The sequence below is a fragment of the Anthonomus grandis genome, chromosome 1 (genome assembly GCF_022605725.1).
Source record: "Anthonomus grandis grandis chromosome 1, icAntGran1.3, whole genome shotgun sequence".
Taxonomy (NCBI): Eukaryota; Metazoa; Arthropoda; class Insecta; order Coleoptera; family Curculionidae; genus Anthonomus; species Anthonomus grandis.
In genome coordinates, this window is record NC_065546.1 from 9,339,388 (window position 1) to 9,362,836 (window position 23,449).

General features: G+C 32.3%; 1 protein-coding gene and 1 long non-coding RNA gene across 3 annotated transcripts; one reads left to right on the forward strand and one right to left on the reverse strand.

The window, feature by feature from the left end:
* Positions 1-326: 326 nt before the first annotated feature.
* On the reverse strand, positions 327-22,013 carry LOC126741525 (regulator of chromosome condensation). Of its 2 annotated transcripts, none has more exons than XM_050447978.1 (7): positions 21,755-22,013; positions 21,316-21,698; positions 13,928-14,144; positions 13,676-13,825; positions 13,438-13,599; positions 13,212-13,322; positions 327-829 (listed from the first exon to the last, which is right to left on the reverse strand). In XM_050447978.1, exons 1-7 carry the CDS (start codon positions 21,831-21,833, stop codon positions 633-635), a joined length of 1,299 nt encoding a protein of 432 aa, XP_050303935.1. In that variant the 5' UTR covers positions 21,834-22,013; the 3' UTR covers positions 327-632. The 2 variants fall into 2 exon arrangements, with proteins under 2 accessions (XP_050303935.1, XP_050303924.1); XM_050447967.1 differs by having other exon boundaries at positions 13,913-14,144; positions 21,755-22,012.
* On the forward strand, positions 2,030-4,003 carry LOC126741644 (uncharacterized). The gene is made up of 3 exons (XR_007662247.1): positions 2,030-2,156; positions 2,261-2,338; positions 2,397-4,003. It is a non-coding gene; the product is annotated as an uncharacterized LOC126741644 (long non-coding RNA).
* Positions 22,014-23,449: the final 1,436 nt, after the last annotated feature.

The window sequence follows — 23,449 nt, forward strand, 5'->3', positions numbered from 1 at the left end:
AAAAAATTAACACAAATCATTATACTTAATATTAGAACACATTTTGGAACAAGAAATAAGCATAATAAAGTAAAATTTTCTTAAATGGTTATATTCTAACAAAGGGGATGTCCAGAAACAACATTATTATTAGCAATTTAACAAAAAAACATGAACATTGTAGATAACATACTCTAAAAAATAAAACTCTATAATTACCCATAAGTTTGAAGACGTTTCCTGTTAGCGAATATTAAACTTTTATTCATGCACAATCATAACAATTACACAATCATTTAGAAAGACAATCTCTATTACTATATTATTTAAAATGCTTAATTACAAACTCAAATTAACTCTTTATTTCAGGAATGACCAACTACTACAGACAATTTAGAATTGAGGAGTCATATCAATCCAAATTTTGTTAAATAAAAAGTTTTAATTTAGAGAATACCTTAAGGCAATATAAAGGTAAAAACAATAAAATTTCTGTTTGACTTCATTAAGTAGTATAAAGACTTCAAGGCCAAAGATTTTTTTCCAATTTCGATTTGTTTTACAATACGAAAGAATCAATATTTATTTATATCAGTCATAAAGTAACACAACAGAGTTAAGTCGTTTTTGGGCACCCGCAACAGTAAGCTCTACTAACTATCCCCGTTCGCTTTTTTGTTATTATTCTCCGTCACGCATAATATTACGGTGTGTTGTCCTCCGCTTGATACCCGTATAGCTTTGCGGTCATTCAATTGCTTTCCTTTCACTTGTGTAGGTACATAGCAATCCTCTTCTTCGCCTAGGCCTAGTTGTCCGTTTGTTCCCATTCCCCAAGCATACAATATTCCTATAAAGGAATAGTTTAAATTGTGAAAAATCAGAATTAGTGTAAGATGATGGTTGCTCAATTTGATTTATTAAAAGAAGCAGTAATTCAATTTTCAGAATTTGGTTAGATCTTGCTTTCTATTTCAGTTATGCTCTATCTATTTTTCAGTGAAGTAAAACACGGTTTTATTACGTGTTATTTTATTGGATATTAGGTCACTATTTAAATAAATAATAAATTTAGAAACCTTACAAAAAAAAGTATTTGTCTATATATATGTTTAACTTGATTTTCTTTATCTAGAATGGTAGTAGATGTAACGTAAATGTAAACAATGAAGTTTGGATCTTCCTCCCTTCATTAATTAAAAAAATGTAGTTAGGAAGGACACAAAAGAAAAGAAACAAGCTTAAGAGTCGACTCTTAGGTAAAGCCTTAGCTCCTGGACATTAAAAAAAAATCTATTAAGTAAATTATTGAATTCGAGAATTACTGCACTTAGATTAAACTAAATAGGGAAAAGAATCGTTAAAGTTTAAGTTCATAATACTTCTAAATATCGTCCCCTTAATACTACAACTAGGTAACTCGAAATTTCACGATTTTGAGTTATCTACTTTTTCCTTTATAACCTTTTACGCCTTTTTTAATGCTACAACTAGGTAAGTTCAACTCCAATCCAATTTACGGGAATCCAGTGACAAAAACTAGTTATGTTCACAGTTAAAAAAAAACCTGCAGCTTAAAGTAGCTACCTTGAATTATCTAATTGTGCACCTGCGATTACAAAAATTTGTAGGGCAACAAGTGTTTAATTTAAGTTACCTAGTTGTGCGCCCGGCTAACTTGACTTATTCGCTACCCCTTACAGATATTTTTCGCGATACCTATGTTTGCAGTAAATGTCGAGTGTGACATTATTAGGTATGTTCCTCCAGTTTTTGTAATATTTTTGTTAAAAAAAGGTGAAAAAAGCAAAAATGTCCACAAGAGCCAAATACATATTAACTTTAGCACGTAGCCAGTTGACGAAGAATAAAGGTGAGTGAATTGAAATGCAATTAATAAAGAAAATATTGTGGAAACAATAAGACTGCTTATTTATAAGTTAGGTATTTATCAATTAATAATTTTCTCAAATTTAAATTAAAAATAATGTCCTCTGGTATTATTGCGAAATCTATCCTAATCTTAATAATTGTTATAGGAGTATTTTTAAAATTATTTTTAGTTTCAGATATAGAGACAGTCAATGATGATGATGACATGTCGTCACCTGATAATGAGATAAATACTCTCATAAAATATATGACGGAAGGAAAGAATAAAGCGGAACAACCTACAAGTAATTATTATTTAAGTTTATTTTACAAAATATTTTTGTATTATTATTGGGCAAGTTGTTGTTGTTGTAAATACGTAGACTGATAAATACCTTTTATTTTTTAGAAAGTTCCTTTTTTACTTAATGTGATGATACTACTGTGGCATTTCAAGAATTTACTGTTGGAAATTACAGTTTAAACGGTGAGAAAAGTTTTTCAAATCTAATTTTTCTACTGTTATTAATTTCTAATTTTTACAGTTGAAAATATTGAGCCGGTTCCGTGCACTTCAAAACAGCATTTATATGACTTAAATTCAGACTTTGAACCATATTCTCCTGAACACTCGGAATATAATCCAGAGTCTGAAAATTCTTCTAGCAGTGATTTGGATTCCCAAGTTGGCACATTACAAAGAAACAATATTGAATTACACGATATGGAAGAGTTGCCTGTTAGGACAGATAAGTCGAGAAAAAGGAAAAGAAATGAAAAAAAAATTGGAAAAGGAATGTTGGAAAATTAAAAAAACAACGTGGCGAGGCACACATATCATCAAGAGGCAAACACGTTCCGGGGGTAGCAATGAAAGATCCGTGTTTAGCTATTTGCAAAAGACAATGCAGTGAAGTTTTTTCTTATGATGAACGATTGTCGATTTTTCGGAGATTCACGGTCATACAGAAAATAAAAATGGCATACCAAAGAACAGTCCAGACGACAAAACACCATTTTTTTCTTTTTGCCAAAAAATTCTAACCGGATTCAGGTTTGCAAAACGATGTTTATCAATACCCTAGGAATTAGAAAGGGAGTTGTGGATATTGCGATGAAAGCGAGAACTGAACAAAACACAAGTTTGGAAGACAAGCGCGGAAAATTTTAAAAAAGTCTGAAATAATGAATAGTGTTAAAAGTCATATTGAGAAGTTTTCAGTAGTCGGCTCACACTATTGTCGTTCAAAAACGCAACGTAAATATTTGGCCTCTGACTTAAACATAACAATTATGAACTCTCTTTATAAAAAAGAATGCAATGAAAAAAAAAACAAACACCAGCTAGCTCTGCCATTTATAGAAAGGTGTTCTCAGAGGAGGATAACCTTGGTTTTTATCGACCTCGCAAAGATCAGTGTCGGATTTGTATGGCCTACAATTCTCCTTTAAGTGATAAACCATCTATGCAAATTGAGTATTTGGCTCATATAGCAGCTAAGGATAGAGTGCGCGATGAAAAGCGAATAAGCAGACAGTTGGCGGAAAATTCAAACGGAAAACTCATAAGTTGCAATTTTGATTTGCAACAAGTGCTTCTGGTGCCAAATGATCCAACTAATATTGCCTTATTTTATAAGCAAAGATTTAAAGTATTTAACTTTACCATTTATAATACTGTCTCCAAACAAGGTGATGCTTTATGTGGACAGAAGTTGAAGGCAAACGAGGTAGCTGTGAGATTGCGACCTGTTTATATAAATATTTTGAATCTTTGCCAGAAACTACAAATATCAGGTTCAGTGTTTTAGTGACAGATGTGGTGGACAAAATTTAAACAAATTTGTATCTGGCATGTGCTTAACAGCCGTTCAAAATATTGCAAATTTAGAAACGATTGAACTCAACTTCTTAGTGGTCGGGACATAGTGAAATGGAATGCGATTACATGCACTCTGCCATGTCAACAGAATTTAAAAGAGTAGGCAAAACTTATTTACCACAAGACTGGAAAACAATAGCTAGATGTTCCCGAAGAAAGGGTGATAAACCTTACATCGTTCATGATGTTACACACGAACAAATATTTGATTGGAAAAATCATGCAGATAAAGTTTTAATTTTTAGAACCAAGGATGAAAGTGGAAAGCGAGTTGCCTGGCAGAAAATGTGTTGTATGCGCTTTTCTAAATCAGAACCTTTTATATTAAAATTCAAAGAAAAATTCGATGATGAATTTAGGAGTTAGGATTTAGAAAAATACATTGATCTTTTGTCATTATTTAACACTAAACCTGCCGGAACTCCCATTGAAAGTTAACCTTTTTTGAAAACCTTCCATTTAAGCAAACAGAAGAAGTTGTACCTGAATCAGATTTAAGTGACAGTGAGTGACGAAGTATAGTATTTAAGTAATCATGAGTTATGTATTTGGGTTTTTTTAGATTTCACAGAAATGTAAGTATTAATAAAAGTATTTTTGATATTAAAACTTGTTCTTACTGCTCAGTCAACAACTAGATATTTGCTTTTTTCTTTTTGATTTTTTATTGTTAAAACTAGATATCTCATTTTTTAATACCAAAAGAACTGAAAAAAAAGCTGACAATCTCTAAAAATATTAAGAATATATATTTATTCAATGTCCATGCGGTATAATTAAAAAGCAATTCAATTCGCTATTATACAACATTTTTAATTTTTTTAAACTTTAAACTGCTTCCCTGAAAAATTAGAATTTTTGAGTTACCTAGTTGTAGTATTAAGGGGACGATATGTGATTAAGTCTATTTCCCTCTTCTTTCCAATTATTAAGTAAGAGGTAGTAATTTTTAAATGTATTATTTATTACATTAGTGATGCCATAGAAACCTAATAAAATAGACAATTAGGTAATCCATGTCTAACTTTTCAAAAATAAACTCAAACGCACCATTATTTATCTAAGAAGCAAAGATAGGATGTTAAAACATATTATTCAAAGTGGCAAGGTCATGTTCAATATTATGTAACAAACAAGCCAAAAGGACATATATACATTTTATCAATTAAGAAAATGAGATTCCCGTATTTTGCTATTGTAGAAATCGGATATTATTAAGTTAAAATAAGTTGAACTGGGTTTACAGGCCATATTGGAAGACAACTATTCCCAAGAAGCTTAAAATTTACAGTTCCAAAGATATTTATATGTTGCCCACAGAAATCCTAAAAATAAATTGTAAAGGTCATTAATACAGAATTATATCATCTAGTTTAATGAAAATTGTTTTTCTATGCAGCGTGTACATAAGTAAGTTTTCCGTTAAAAATGTTCTAAAAAAACCTTTCTTTTCTATTTCTTCTTGATTTTTTTTTCAAAAGTGAAGTTTCAAGTCATAGATGTGAAGGCTCCATTCCACATGTGTACATTTTACTTTACAAATGACATCAGTAACTGTTTATCATCCTATACCGGGTAATAGAAAGAAGGAAACACTTAATAACTATTTTAGTCTTCAAGATAAACAAATGAAATTTAGTATATTGATGGAATTGTTATAAGAGCATCTTTTGACATATTCAGTTGTTTTCTATCACTTCCTGTTTAACCGGAAGTGACACTACCTTTCTTATTTTAAATGAGACACTTGGTATATTATTACGTATTTCGATAGAAAATAATATTCTTAGAACAATGACGCTACATTTGCTACTTTTTGTTTTACACTCATAGAAAAAATCAATTTTTAAAATTTTTAAATAGGGTGCCACGAATGCGTTAAAAGTTTTAATTTTTTATCAAATAATCACGGAAAAAATCGATTGTATTGCATTTTATGACTTAAATCTTTTAGACGCCTATGTAAAATGTCCAAACTAGTAATTTTGCATTTGCTTTATTTTTTTTTAATATCACGTTACTGGGAACAGCCACTTTTAACATGTTGGCTGCCACCATGTTATGGATAAAATCCTTTGCTCTAGCCGAAAGAATTTTTTTTGCTTAAAAGACTTACAGCAGTGCATTTCACAGTATTTTCATAAAGATTTTCACAAAACTGCTAGATTTTTTAAATTTTTGATTGAGAATCACCATCTGTCTCACGTGGCCGGATCATATCAATTTGTCAATATAGCCGCGAGAATTATCACTCGGATAATCAGCACTCGGATAGTTTGCTTGCCGATGGTCGATTATTTCATCAGCAAGGTCGGCTTTCTGTATGTATCGCTGGGTGGTCTGTAGAGGAAGCATAAATACTTTTTGGATCTTTCAACGTTGTATTTGTCGATATGTTAAAAAATAATAGTTAAATAGAATAGTTTGTGAACGAAATTTGTATTTTGGGTATCTCGGCTCGCTGCTTGCTGGAGGGGGCTATTTGTAATGCATTTATGAACTTGTCTCTCAGCCTAGATCAGTACCAATTCGTTTGTTATTGAGTCTGCATAAAGTGTTGTTTTTTCACACACGTGTTTCGAAATGAACCGCAGATAGTATGAGCAAGAGCAAAAAAATCTCGCATCATTATGGCAGGTAAGATGTGTGAATAAGCTTTTTTTATAGTGAGTAACTTTTGAATGTTTGTTGTATTTTTAGAGTGCATTATCCGATGAAAGTGACAGCGACCTTTAGAATGATCCATTCGAGGATCATCTGACGAATATTTACCGTCAATTACATCCGAAAGCTCCAGTGAGGAATATGAAAGCCCGCAACCGAAAAAGCAGAAATTCTCTGTCAGAACGTCGATGGATGAGCCAAGACCAAGTACGTCTCAACAAGCGTCCCAGGAGTGCGATTTACTATAGAGAGACTATAGAGCAAGTTGTTCGTGCTTATCAGATGCCTTCTGATATGGGGCAAGCTGAAAGTGACGAAGCTGCTACAAATGATCTTACTTGGAATGATGCGTCTGGAATTCATCTCAAGACTTTTACATTTTCAGAAGAATATTCAGTTATAAAGCCAGATATATGAAAAATATTTTGACAAGAAACCATTTGAATTTTACAAGATGTTTTTAACTCAAGATATTTTGATGATGATGGTAGAAGAAACCAACAGATATGCGACACAGATAAAAAGTAAAGAGACAAGCCGGAAAGCTAGAATAAATGACTGGCAGGATACAAATATTGAAGAAATGCAAATATTCATAGAAATACTATTTTGGATGGGTTTGGTAAGGTTTCCATCTATCGAATCTTACTGGTCTAAAAAGAGTATTTACTATAATAGAGTAAAGAAATTAATGTCAAGAAATCGTTTTCAGATTCGTTTAAAAACTTGGCATTTCAGCAATAATGAAGAAGTATCAGAAGATCGATTGCAAAAGATAAATTCTCTAGTAATGAAACTTCTTAAAAATTTTCAAGATCCAATTATTCCAACCGAGCACATTTGTATAGATGAGACCCTGGTTCCATTTCAAGGGCCCTTAGGATTTAAGCAGTTTATCAAAAACAAACGCCACAAGTTTGGAATCAAGCTATACAAATTATGTTTAGACAAGGGTTACACTTACAATGTTCAAGTTTACTGCGGCAAAGATAAAGTTGACGAGCTACCTGCTTCAGAAAAAATTTTGTATTGTCATTAGCAGATGCATTATTAGAGAAAGGTCGCACCATTCACACAGACAACTTTTACACAAGCATGTCATTAGCACACAATTTACTCAACAAAAAAACTCACTTGGTTGGCACGCTCCGACCTAATCGAAAGCTAAATCCAAGGCATGTGCTAGAAAAAAAATTAAAAGTGGGGGAAACAATAGCATCTGAAAGCAACACAGGTGTTATCATGCAAAAGTGGAGAGACAAACGGGACGTTTTGACTTTAAGCATAAAACAGAAAGATGAAATGAAAACAGTGACCTATAAAAGAAGAGAGGAGGCAGAGCCTATAGTAATTCTTGATTACAACAAAAGCAAGTCATTCATTGATATTTCTGACCAAATGAAGGCATATGCATCATCATTACGTAGAGGTGTGAAACGGTACAGAAAGCTAGCCATCGAACTCCTTATTGATGCAGCTACCGTAAACGCCTTTATCTTACACCAGGAAGTAGCGAATGAAAAAATGTCAATAACTAGATTTAAAGAGGAAATTTGTATGGACCTGTTAAATATTACAGAAATTCAATCAAATTTTGAAATTCTTCGAAGATAATCGCCAGCACACCTTGATCGATGAAGGAACTAGTAAACGAAGAAGATGTGTTTTATGTTATGAGCAATTGCAGCAAAAATATGATCGAGCTTATGCCCAAAAAAAGACCCCGCAAACCAGATATAAGATCATCATAAATATCAAAAAAAATCAAAAAACTAAAATTAAAACAAAAAATTAGATTATTCTCTACATGTTCTTTTCTTTTAAATAAAAATTATGCAATTAAAAAAAACACAAATTTTCTTTGCTTGCATCAGCTGCAAGAAGACGGACGCGATAAGAATTTTCCGTCTCCGATTGCGATTGCGTAATATGTGGCTGTGGGTGCCTTCACTGCCTTCGTTCGCGCGATGCGGGCACATGGCTTAATTTTGTTGTTTAAAACGCAGAGTGTGCGCTCTCGTATCTTGTTATCACAACACGTGACACGTGAAAGCAAAAAAATGAAGCAAGGAAACCTATTAAGTTTTTTTTAAAAGAAAAAATAACGATGATGGATGATGAAGAGGAGGCCTCTACTTCAGGATTGGATTCATCTATCAATGTGAATAAACATTTTAAAGGTAATTCTGAATCTGCCTTATCTTCGGAAGTAAATCATCCGCACCCGCAGGATATTGCAAATTTTCTGAATTCTGGATCCGTATCAGATAAAATAAAAATAATTGAAACACTTTGGATCCCGCCACCATCATACACTTTCCCTTTAATAGATAGATTTAAAGACAAAAAGTTCAAACTGAGATTCCAACACAAGTGACTCACAGAATTTAATTGGCTTTGTTATTCCGCAAAAGAACAGGGCGCTTTTTGTAAATTTTGCGTATTTTTTGCTATTACTGGAGGTGTCGGAGGGCAAACATTAGATGCATTAGTGAATGTAAAAAAGGACAATTGAAAAAAGGCAAAAGAGGTACGTGAGTATTAACGCATTATACAGGGGGTCGCGTCGATTAAATAATATTTTATAATATCATTATTTGTCAAATAATTTATACAAGTCGAACATACATTATGTATAGTAAGATAATAATACAGTACTTTTTTGTTTACAGATAATTGTTGCCCATGAGCCTGCAAGATATCACAAAGATTGTATATGTGCCTACGAAAATTTGGAGGAAATACAAAAAGGGGTTCAAGAAGAAGTTATAGATTTACTGGATGAAAAAACAAAAAAAACAAGCAAAGCAAAATCGGAATAAAATTCGGCCGATTATAGAAGCAACTATATTATGTGGTCGTCAAGAAATGTCGTTAAGAGGACACAGAGATTCGGGAGCCTTAGAAATAGACAATAGCTCAAAAAATGAAGGGAATTTTCGGGAAATATTAAAATACAGAGCAAAGGGAGACACACAGCTATGGGAAACTCTGGAAACGTCAAAAAAAAGAGAAACTTACATTAGCCCGAGAATCCAAAATGAAATTATTAGCAGTGTAAATGTCATTATGCTAAAACAACTTGTTTGCAGAATAAACAAGGCAGAGGCGTTTGCTATTCTTGCCGACGAAACAACAGTTATTTCTACAGTCGAACAAGTTAGCATATGTGTAAGATACGTGAGTGATAATAACAACATAAATGAAGATTTCTTACAGTTTATTCCAGCTGATAGTTTGACAGGTGAAAATTTATCAAACACAATCTTAAATAGCCTGGAAAGTTTTGGCGTGGATATAAACTACCTGGTGGGGCAAGGGTACGATGGAGCCAGCAACATGTCTGGAAAATTTAATGGAGTGCAAAAATTTATTCGACAAAGATGTCCAAAGGGTATTTATATACATTGTGCTGCACATTCAATAAATCTGGCCATTTCCAAAGCATGTGAGGTTCAACAAATAAGAAATTGTCTTGGAGTTATTGAAAAACTATATACTTTTTTTAATACTCCAAAGCGCAAAAATGTCCTTTTAAGTAAAATCGAAGAATCAAATCAACATCCATCTGCAAAAACCCTAAAGAGATTATGCGCAACTCGATTGATATCCAAATATAAAGCAGTGCAAGACTTCATGGAACTTTACAAATACGTCGTTGAAAGCTTGGAAGATATATCTGGTTGGAGGGATTCTGGGGATGCACCAGTTTTGCGTAATAGTCTTTTTGATTCCGACTTTTTAATAGCCCTCCAAGTAGTTAACCAGATCTTTAGTTTTGGTTTGCCACTTTGTTGGGTTCTGCAAAAAGTGGACATTGATTTAAAAGAGGCTGTAATGGTGACTGAAAATGTAATTTTATGCTTAAGGAAGCTGCGACTAGATGCTGACAAACAATTTGAAGGGCTTTTTAACAAAGCAGTGGTAAATTTTGTATCCTTTTTTTTTAATTTGAGATTATTAAAAAAAGTGGCGTCGAGTGTGGGCGCCGAAATTAAAGTAAAACGAATAACGCACAAACAAAAAAATCGAGCAAATCCCAATATCAATCCCAATGCCGAAAATTACGCGGTCGACTATTTTAGAACTACTATGTATTTGCCATTCTTGGAGTTGTTAATTAACCAGCTGGAAGAAAGATTTACGTCTCATAAAGAAATTTACCAGGAATTTATGTGCCTATTATCACCTTCATCTGTTGGAGAATCAACTGATTCAAGCAATAAGTTTAACAATTTGCTTGATTTATATTTACCCGATGTTATAAAATTACCACAAAATCTGAAAATAAAACTGTGGCATGAGCATTTAAACAATTTCCCAGAAATAAAAAACAAACGCCAAGCATTAGTTTGTTTGGAAGTTTGTAGTCAGCATGCCTATCCCAATATACACAAACTTCTAAAAATTTTTTGTACATTGCCAGTGTCAACTTCGCCAGAACGTACATTTTTCACGTTGAAACGGATAAAAACGTATTTGAGGAATACTACCACCCAAACGCGGCTTAATGGATTGGCCATGCTATCAATTCATCGAGAAGAAGTAATATCTGTTGATGAAATTATTGATGATCTCGCTCTGAAGCCACGGCGTTTAGATTTTGTTTTGTAATTTCAAATTTAACGTAAAATAAATAAATTATTTTTATTCGTTTTTTTTATACCCCCCCCCCCTCCCCAAGCCCAAACTCTGGGTACGCCACTGGAAGTATTATTGCTTGGCCTGTTTCTTTCAGGTACATAAGTGTTCTAAATAGCTTGTGTGTATTCCAAACATTTTTGTTATCATTTTATTATCACAGATTTTTTTTTAGTAAACATATAGTCCTTTTTACATAATATAAAAAAAGAAAATAAATCATCGTGAAGCGACTTGTGATTCTCACATCTACAGGCCAATTATAGCATATGTTCCTTCCAGCCGTTCGTATCAGCGCCAATAAGGTTTAAATGGCAATGGGAATCACATGCCGCTTCTCGCGGCGTTTTATAATTCTTTCATGCTTGAGAATCATAGGGTACTTCACGCGGCTATAACAATCCATTTTCTGAGAATCACGTTATGGTGCTCATGGCAGTTAACCTGTTAAAATGTGGTTTTCTTCTAATATTAGTTTTTAAATCGGTTGATAAATAAGCCCATTTAATTAATAAAAGGCTATGATTTCTTGAAAACAATCCAACTAGCAATTTTAGTTACGGCTACAACATTGTTTGACTATATTACTTTATTCAAGTAATAAATCGGTAACTGGTACCAAAAAAATATCTTATAAGTTTAAATAACTGCCAAGAAAAAATAGTAGTAAGAAATACGTAATATTAACTTAATACTTGACTCCAAAAATCGCATCCATTATTCTCTAAGAGACCAATATACCAAATTGACGAAAAACAAAGAAAAACACAAAGTCACGGTCTCACAACATGTAATTAAACTTACATGTTGTGAGACCGTGACTTTGTGATTTTCTTTGTTTTTCGTCAATTTAATACTTGACTATATAGTAATTATTACTTTGCGGTAACTCTGATGGTAGCTTATACCGCTTAGCGACCTGACCTAATTACCTTTACAACGTCGTTACTATAAAGTAGAAAATATTGGTCGGTGGCACGATTAAATGGGAACTTTTAAGTAAGCGCGATTACAAAGTTAAAAGTTACCCTTATACCCCGAAATAGTTACCCTTATTTCTTCTACCACCTTGGCTATTAAAGCAAATTACCTTTAAGTAATTATTTCTACTATGCAGTAAAATATACTTTATAGTAGCATTTTTTTTAAATTAATTTACTTATTCCTAAGTCATTTTTACTTTGAAGTAACAAAAAAAACTTCTTGGTAACTCTAACAACAATTCGCTATATTTTTTTTAATTATTTGACTCCATTTTGTAAAAAGGTATTGCACGATTTTATGAATTTGCTAAAATCGGAATACTTTTATATTTTATGCAATTTTTATTAAATTATAGACTTCTTATATTCATAGGAGTAAAGAGGAGTGAAAAAAATTATCTACCTTCTTTAAAAAATTAAATTTAAATATTTAGACTTGGTATATTTTTTTGTTAAAAGTCATTATTTTAATGAGGCGTTCTTTATTTCCGTCCTATATTGCCTATGTTTAACAGTAAAATTTGCTTCGTTGTCTCAGTAACTTCTTAGTAACTAGCACTGCACAATTACTACTTTATGACATCCCGAAAACCACTATGGGACGTTAAAAAGAAGTTCCCGGGACGATAGAGTTACGTATTTGCTACAGCAAAATCATTCCCAATTTTGGTAAAAAAGTGGTAACAGAACGGTGCCTAAACGGTTCCCGCGACTAGTAACCACAACTTTAAAGTATTCTTTCGCGCTAAAGTATTCGCGATTACGTAGCTGTTGCCAAAAATGCTAGTTGGAAAGGCTTCTTTTTGGCGCGTTCTTCAATTATTTTATAATTGACATAAACAATTTCAGTGTTTACTAATATTTAAAATGCCTACTGATGGTATTTCAAAAGTGATTATTCATAATAAGGTGCTATTAAAAGAAAATAAAGTAAATGCTAAAAATATTGGTTTGGAAATTTTAAATAAAAATAATTGTAACTGTCAACAAATTCATGACACTCTATTTCAAAATTTACATTAAACGTAAGCAAGATAAAACGCTGCAAATGTGGTATCATTATTCTCAGAATATTATTTTCTATCAAAATGCGTAATTATTGTCCAATTTCCTATGTCACCCGGTATTTAATTAGTTAAATTTCGGACCAAAACAATTTCTTTATTTTAATGCAGAAAAAATGTAAATACCTGCTTTAGACACTGCAAACGAAGTGGAAGATCCACATGCTACGTTTATTATTTTCTCATTTGATAAGGACTTGATTTCCGTTAAAACTTTAGCATCCTCGCAGTTTTCCCCTAAAAGGTTAAAATATCATTAAACACCTTTTTTCATTTCATTTTAAACTTATTTTTATAAATCAAGTTGCAGGTAAAAAAAACGTGTAAAAGACTTTTAAAAGAAAATAATTACCTAGTCCCAATCTTCCATACTCTTTCCTTCCAATGGCATACACTTTACCATCCTTGGATAGAGCCAAAGTATGATGCTGACCACCAGAAATATGCTCCCATTCGTACTGTGAAAAGTCGCGACTTTTAGTAGGAAAATAAACAGGTTCAGTTAGATCCAAACCTATAGTTCGAAAAAAAAATAAAACTTTTAAAATGTCACAGAAACTCAGGTGAGAAACATATTATTAATATATTACCTATTTGATTAAAATTGTTTAATCCAAAAACATAAACATCATTGGTACTTGCGACACAAGCAAAAGTGCAGTATGTCCCGGCCCAAATATTGTCAAAATGCAGCCTTGACCTAGCTTTTAAAGTTATTGCCTCAGGATGTAAAAACTTGCCTGAAAATTTAAAACATTGCTCACAACAATCCTACTAATTAAAAGAAACGTACTAATAAAGCAAATAATTTTGATAACCCTTCATACCTATAATTCCCTTACCAATCCCAACACGTGCATTTCTGTCACTCCCCCTTTTTGTAATTCGTCCAAGTTGACCCTGTTCGGCACAACCACAAGTTAGAATCTCTCCATGGCTGGTCAAAAATACAATGTGGTCGGCACCAGATGCTATTTTGACTATTTTCCGGTCTTTTATTATTTCATAAGGCAGCCTTTGGTTACCTTCCACAGTCATGCCCATGTTTCCATGAGAATCCTTGAATTTTTTTATTATTGTTAACATATTATAATCACATAAATCACAATCATAATACAAGAGCAAGAGGTAACTTAATCATACCAAATAATTTCAAAAGTATTAACCTAAAATCTTTAGTTTATCTTGCACGAGAATATATAATGTTCTACCACCTGAATTAAAGGGAATAAAAAACAAACAAAAAAATTAGCAAATAATGTACAAAGTGTGTGCACAACAAATATAATATTTTCTCCTCATTTTTCTAGGAATGTAAGCAGGTATTATAATATAGTCCTTTTTCATAGATTGTTAATAGATTAGGTATTGTAGTATTTAAGGTTATTAAATTTATTTGTTTCTGTAAAATAACAATCATAAGCGATATCTAACCCACATAGGTTTATATTTCACACCTAGGCGTTAGAACAATTTGTATTTGTAATAGTGATCAGGCAAAAAATTCTCAGTCTCTAGTAAATTAGTTATAAAATCAGTAAATGTTGTAGGGTGTCAGGGTTTACTGATCCCTCCAAATAAATAAATAACACCTACATAATTTAGTTTTAGTAATTCTATTTTTAATATTTTTTTATTAAATGCTTTTTTTAAGTAAGATTTAACGTTTAGTCAACAGAATCAACAACAAATCAGGTTTATTTGAACTAGACATCATTGGTTGGTAACTTTTAATTAACTAAGCAATAGAGACAGAAATATGCCAAAAAATGACCACTTGTAGATAGTATAGGAAAAGGATGCAAGTGTTACTTAATGATAATCAGTTCATTTATTTTCAGTGACCGTGCAACGAAGTAAATGAAATTGGAGCAGTTGTAATCTGTTGGGACCAGGCAAAAAAATGCTTTTATATGTCTAATCACAAAACAGTTTTACCATGAACCAAAACTAATTTTAATCTTCTCCCGAAGAATCTAACATCATTAGCGAAACACGTGTCGAGAGTAAAATAAAGAATTTTGGTTAGTAGTAAAACTGTGTTGTAAATTGAGTGTCACACCAAATGTTCCAACCATGGGACTTTTATATGTTTAATTATCCTTTCAAATAAGTGGTAAATTTATGGCACTACTCTTGTTTTATTATCACAAAAATTATTGTCTTAGCTCTATTGAGGCAACTTGTCCTCAACATACTTTTGTTTGAGGGTCAGACAATCTTAAGTGTATGAAATTTTTATGTCTCCGACTTTTTCCTACTACTTTTACTTATTTATTTTAATGACAGAGCCAATTTACAAGGATATAATAAAATATAATTACACATATACAGGATGGGCAAATAAGCGAGGTAAGCGGATGTATCTCAGAACCTGTACATCTGGCAACAATAATTTTTTTTTTTAATATTATAAAATTCTGGAAATTATTTTCAAGTTCCAATACTCACTGTTAGAGGGCATGACTAAAAATTAAACGACTTTTTTTTTCGAAAACTTATATATTAACCTATACTACGTGATAATGCTGTTAGAAAGCCTAAAAAATTCTCTACCATTTTGGTTTAAGGGTCATTGGCGTACGAACACTAGTCGGGGTGGGTGCTATTGAAAGTGTAATCATTAAAATCGGTGTAAATTCTAAACCAATTATTCGATTTTATCAATGATTCCACCCTTGGTATAGCGACTACGCGATACTGGAAGTTTTCGTCGGTTCAGAAAACATTATTAATGTATTGGCTTAAATAGAATTTAATAGGCATATTGGAACTTGGGCGTTATCTTTAGATTTGGGATTAGCTCAAACTACAGTTCGAAATATACTAAAAGCCCACAGGTAAGTAATTACAATAGCGCACATTCTTTTTAATGCACCATAATACTCTCCTATCAGATAATCCTACACCAGGACTTAAACGGACATGATTTAGAGCACATAATTGATTTTTGTCAATGGAAGCTAGAATAAGTTGGGAAAATAGCGATTTTTTTGTCACAGATTCTACGGATAAACCAATTTTTTTTTTTACTCATTTATTGTCCAACAGGAAAATCCCAATACAAAAGGCAATTATGAGTAACAAAAAAGATACAACTCAACTAACAAACTTCCACAAACTATGCATATACCAAGAGTAAACCCACCCAAAAGCAATTATGAGTAGTACAATCGAAAGAAAAAACTGACCCAAAGCACCCAAAACACCTCCAGCCCACCTAATACTGATCAAATCAAGAATTTTAATGAATTAACTGTAATCAATTGAGAACCAATAATTTATGCTGCAGAAGATAATCCTTGCATCATCTTTTTTTTTTAAGCAGTCGTAGAGCCATTAAAAAGGTCAATGGTATTCTCACTATTTAGTGTGTTAAAGCTTTCCAAATTGAGAAAATCTTTTGTGGACCTAACGATAAAACCAACAGTTTTTATGAATTTTAGTAGCAATGGTAGAATAAACAGGCATGATATGCATTATTGGTTGCCTGAAAATCTTCATTGGATGGGAGAAGTTCAGCACCAAGGCCGCTGGAATATAAACGTGTGGTGTGGCATTATCAGAAAGAAAATTATTGGTCTTTATTTTTTTTGATGGTACATTAGCCGAAAATGTTTTTTTTAATTTTTTAATAAATACTTGGCATATTTTAATGAAAGATTTGATGTTTCCAATTGGATTAGTGTGCAGCATATTTTTCCCTTTTCATGCGGGATCATACTAATAACTATTTTCAAGGGCCCTGGGTCAGAAGGGGAAGTTTGTTTTCTTGGCCAGCCAGGTCATTCAATTTAACATGCCTCAACATTTACCTATGCGGTGGTTTAGAAGATATTGTGTACCCAACTCTACCCACAACTAGACATGATATGGAAAACAGAATCTGTGATGCCATTATTCAAACATCAGCTGCTAAAATCAAAATAGCGGTTTTATCCACTCAAGGAAGATTGGAAGTTTGTTTGGAATGTGATGGAAAGCAGTTTGAACATCTATGGAGGCATTAAGTACCTAATATGTTTGGGTTTAACATCAGTCCCTTTAAGGATCATAATTTAAAAATATAAAGAAATTCGTTAATAAATAATTCTCCTAAGAAAATCATATAAACTTTCATTGGTTCTGTGATACATTAATTTAAGTATTATTTATAAGCAGGCTGTATCTTATGAACAGCTTAAGAAAACAGATATAGTAATGTTAATTAGACACTCTAAGGCCAAAAGCTAGATGGTGGTACATAAGTTTTGACTCAGTGCATAAAAAAACTTCAATTCACTACAGCTTTAACACAAGCAAAGATATCATTGTCTGGTTTTCAAAATATTTTTACGAATTTAATTTACTTTTCAAATATAATGTCAAACATATACTATTCAATTTGAACTTTTGCAGTAAAATTCAAAAAATGGATTTATTACAAATTGCGCCCTCTAGATCTTCTATTAGGAACTATAGGTAGTAGCAAGATCGTACATTTAAAACAGCTATGTGGATTTTTCAAACAAATTTACATATAAAGAAGTGGTTTAGAATTTACACCGATTTTAATGATTACACTTTCAATAGCTTCCCCCACATCTTCATCGTTCGTACGCCAATGATCTTAAACCAAAATTACAAAAAAATTTATCAAAAGTATAGCTTAATGTATTAGTTTTCAGAAAAAAAGATCTTTTTCTTATTTACTTTTTAGTTACATCCCCTAGAAGAAATACAGATCTTGAAAATAGTTTCCAAAATTTTCTCAAAACAACTTGTATAATACTAAAAAAAAATCCATTGTTGTCAGAAGTACAAATCCTGAGATCCAGCCACTTACCTCGCTTATTTGTGCACCCTGTGCATAATAATAATAATAATAATAATAATATAACTGACAAAGAATATAAGAATAATGAAATGAACAAAATTATAGCAAAAAACACCAAATCATATAGGACATGTGGTAGGTTTTTAGTATAGTCAGATCCAAAATGTGATTTGGTATATACTTAAACCGATTCCAAGCGATCTATCGGTTTTAACCGCGGTTAAGCCCTTGGTTCACCTTGAACAGTCCCTTTATAACATAACCAATCGTGTCCGCTTGGACGTGTTTGGTTGAAGTAACTTCGTAATTCGTCAGCTGTCACTATCATAATTTTGTTTGTTTTTAAATAATACCTCAGACGCCAGTAATGTTATATGTAATTAGTTCTTAAACATAAATATCAGATTCAGTATACTCAGTATATATTATGGTAATTAACCAATTTACAAAATAAATATAGTATATAAAATATTCAACAAAATAAGATTTTATATAAAGCACTTGAAGTATTAGTAATATCATTAAATATCTAGCATAAATAACAGATAACAGGTAACATCAATAAAATTAAATAAAATATAAGGACAACAATGGTTTAAAACAGAGTAACTGCAATAGAAAAGAAGACACACTTTAAGCAAAGTCAAGATATAAAATTATATTGCACTTAAGCAGATTTTAAAACTTGTTGAAGTGAACTCAGAGAACAATGAAACAAATCTATACCGACACTATTTGAGTTAATCATCATTCTACCTATTGCACAGTTTTCACCATACAGTGTATGATGTTGTTCAAGGTAGAATAATCTAGTCTGTCTGAGCATTGTAGTAGGAGGAACATTTAAATTAAGCTGACACAACAACTCAGGAGACTGTATTATATTGTTAAGAATCTTGTATGTTGTGACAATATCGCAGTTTTTACGTCGAGTCTCCAACTTTTCAATTTTCAGCAATCTATAGATTTCACTGTAATTATTATCAATACAAGGAATATTAAGCTTATAAGCAATGTATCTTATGAATTTACGTTGAACTTTTTCTAGACACATTATATATTTAGCATAATAAGGTGACCATATACATGAATTCGACTCAAGTTGACTGCGAACCAATGAAAAATACAGAAGTTTGATGGAATCAATACTGCTGAAATCATGAGTGTGCCTCTTAATAAAACCCAACACAGGTTTTCAATATTTTTTGAAAAAGTTAGTCTGCAATCAAAAAGCACCCCAAGATCATGTATCTCTGATACCTTCTCAATAAGTGAACTCATTAGATGGTACTGATGAAATGGTGGACTAAAACTCCTGGTAAATTGAATATATTTGCATTTTTTAGCATTCAGGACCATTTTATTGTTCTTGAACCATAATTCAAATTTGTCAAGATCAGAACAAAGTTCATGATGTGCCAAGTTACTGTCTATAATTCTAAAAATCTTAACATCATCAGCAAAAAGCAACACATTACAATAATCAAAACAATGAACAACATCATTAATAAAAAGATTTAATAAAAAAGGGGCAAGATGGGCTCCCTGAGGAACCCCAGAAGTCACTGGAAAAGGACTAGAATAAAAGTTATTTATCTTTACAATCTGTGTTCTTCCAGACAGATATGACTTCAACCAGGCCAAAAGACAACCACCAATGCCATAGAGTGACAACTTCGCAACCAGGAGAGAATGATCAACCCTGTCAAAGGCCTTGGAAAAGTCAGTATATATGGAATCAACCGACATACCACTCTCCAAGGCCTCCGATAAAGTTGTTTGGTAAAGCAACAAATTAGTGGTAATGGACCTACCCCTGACAAATCCATGCTGCTTAGTTGAGATTATGTTTTTAAATTTCTCTGATAAAAAATCTGTGACAAAACTTTCAAGAACCTTTGCAAAGTGACAAGCCAGAGAAACAGGACAATAGTTTTTCACATCATCCCTCTGACCTGTATTCTTAAATATATAGGAGTCAAATAATTTAACTTCCATGAGGTTGGAAATCTACCCGTCCTGAAAGACAAATTATAAATCAGCCATAGTGGACATGCCAAAGCAAAAACTTTTCAAAGACTTCATATATTTGTACATGCATTTTATTAATATCAAAAGAACATGCAATATCAGGCTGCATAAATTCCTGAACATCAAATTCATCAGGAGAGTACACTGAAGAAAAATATTGTGCAAATAAAGATGCTATTTCATGGCCATTTTCCACCCACTGCATCTAAATATTTCACAGTAGATAGAATACTGTTATTTTGTGTCTTATCTCTTATATATTTTGTGTCTTATCTTTAATTAATTAACTCATCTACACCTTTCATTGATTTATAGATGGGTATGCTATGTAACACTTTTGTAAATGGATTCTATAAATAAATAAATAAATAAATATATTTCCAGAAATATTTAGGGTCAGCGGAAATAGAAGATTGCGTTTGCTCAACATAGTTTGAGTAGCACTGATCGGCCTGATTTTTACAGATTGCTCTAAGATTACTGAACATTTCATAGTCTTCAACTGCCTTAGACTGTTAATACTTTGCTGCATGTGCCAATGTTTTTTGCAAGACATTTGTTTTCAATTCTGCGCTGAACCATATTGGAAACTTGAATTTATTGTTAATTTTTATGATAGGTACAAAATAGGTGAGAGTGTTGCCCAATGCATTATACAAACAGTTCACATTAGCGTTAACATCAGATGAGAATAAACTATCCCAATCCGCATCAAGAAGGTAGCTGTTAAGAACTGCATAATCTGCATTCTTGAAGTCGTGTATTTCTTCACAATAATCAAGAGATTCAAAATTGTTTAACTTTATAAAAATCACCAATGCAGGATGATGTCGATCACATTTAACTAAAACATCATTTGAGCATGATAGGGTATCATTACTATTGTTACTAAAAACTAGATCTAGATATACCCCATTTGCATTTTGAATCTTATTGATCTGATACATGTTAAGATATGGCATTGTTTCTAGTGAATATCAAAAAAGAAAACTTATTAGCCATAATAAATTTTGTGTCATCTTTAAAAAGGAAATAATTTATTGTTTGTTTTTATTTTTTCCCGCACTTATTTCAATATCTTTGACATTTAGAAAACAGCTCCAGACATGGGTAATTACTGTTCCAAATTGATGACGCATAAAGGGCTAATTGGTGATGTCACATATCTCAAGAGCTTATAACAACTATAACCACTTGGATGTGTTTGGTTAAAACCATTTAGGAACAGTAATTACCGATAGACCTCTTGGAATCGGTTTTATTATATAAGTTTTACATACTATCACATTTTTTAGATTATTACTTTTCTCCTTCTTTATAAGTTTTTTCATCAAAAAAGAAACCATTAAATAAAAGATTTCAGTTAAAAAATTAATTAGTTACCCTAAATGTACCCCATGCAAACACCCTTCCATCTTCCAACAGGGCAGCAGTGTGTGAATCTCCAGCAGTCACCTGGATTACTTTTCCAGGTAATTCTACTTCCCCAGCAATAAATTCTGCATCCTCTTTTCCTTCTGTTACTCGCCCCAAAGCCCCCTCATCATTACAACCAAAAGTTAATAGTTTACCATCACTGGTTAAACACACTGTGTGCATACCACCTGCATAGATATCTACAATTTCCTGATCGAGGTTAACTAGGGCTACTCTTGATTTTTCAAGAACATCAGGACCTAAACCAAGTTGCCCAACATCACCCGCCCCTGTTACTAGAACTACTCCTTTGGCTGCCAGCCCAGGCAGTTTTATATCATTAACAGTAACTAAAATTAGAGATTTTAGATCAAATCATATAAGACTTTGAGAGTGTGGTACTTACATTTGGTTCTTTTGGCTTTCTGAACACCTTGCACCTTCTCCGACGATATTGCAGGGGACGCTTTCCTTTTAGGAGCCATTAAATCTCTACCAATAAACTTGATATTAAATAAGAAAAAAAATTAAATAATAGCAAGGATTACTAATTGGAATTTTCTATGTAATATAAATTGAAATCTAAAGAGTTTTAAAAAAACACTTAAAAAAGTCTTTGAACTTTCCGTTCAAACTAAGGTTATGTTATGGTTTCTGCAAATATCTAGTTCTCCGATTGGTCCTCAGCTTGTGCGTAATGACAGTGACGTCATACCCGTATGACAAGTTTAACAGCTGCAGAAATTCCCGCGTTTTTTAGCGGGCCAATGAAAATGGCGAATTCTGTAGGACGATATAAAAAATATTATTAACCGATTCCAAGCGATCTATCGGTTTTAACCGCGGTTAAGCCCTTGGTTGACCTTGAACAGTCTTTATAACATAACCAATCGCGTCCGCTTGGACGTGTTTGGTTGAACTAACTTCGTAACTTGTCAGCTGCCGCTGTTATCATTTTGTTTGTTTGTAAATAATACCCCAGACGCCAGTAATGTTATATGTAATTAGTTCTTAAGCATAAATATCAAAAAAGAAAACTTATTAGCCATAATAACTTTTGTGTCATCTTTAAAAAGGAAATAATTTGTTGTTTATTTTTATTTTTTCCCGCACTTATTTCAATATCTTTGACATTTGACGTTTAGAAAACAGCTCCGGACGTGGGTAATTACTGTTCCAAATTGATGACGTATAAAGTAGGGTTGAGCAAAATTTCACTACCTGTGAATCATTCACTGTGAATAAAAAATCACATTCACGACTTGATGACAACTTAAAAATAAACTGTTAAATGTCAAAACGTGAATGAGAAAGGCGCGTTCACATAAAGACAAACGAATGCGCGTTGAAATTAACCGAAAGAAGTAATTCATTCATCAGCGATTGGCCGTTGTTAAACAGACTCCCATCGTCTATCCGTCTCTCTCGTTTGTGGGAAAAAACGAGAGAACAATTATTTTTTATAAATTATTTTTATTGTACATATATTATATTTTATATTGTCATGCTTATTTAGTTTTTTTACTGGATTTTTATTATGATAGAATATGAATTTATCAATTTCTGAGGAAGGTCGAATATTAAAATATGTTTGTTTTTATCATTATTTTAAACTTTTAAAGACAAATATTTCTTATTAGGACATCGTGATATTAGCTTTAAAAATGTCTATGAAAATATATATTGTTTCAAATGTGACGACAATTGTTGTCAATGTCAATGATATTTACTTTTAGCCCCCTTAATATTTGTATCTAGGTATGAACTAACACACAAAACACACAGATAAACATTAAACACAGAAAAACATCCTTAACACAATAAACACAGAATAGTAATACTTTTCTTATTATTATGCGAATTCACTGCCATGATATTAAGTTACACGATAAGCAAACTCGACAACCGGCTCTCAATCGTGAATTTACGTTCACAGGTTATATTCACAGTGAATAGAAAACCGCGTTAACAGTTATACCTGTGAATTCAAATTCACGACTTAGCTCAAGCCTAGTATAAAGGGCTAATTAGTGACGTCACGTATCTCAACACGGTTATAAGTATAGCCGCTTGGATGTGTTTGGTTAATACCATTTACTTT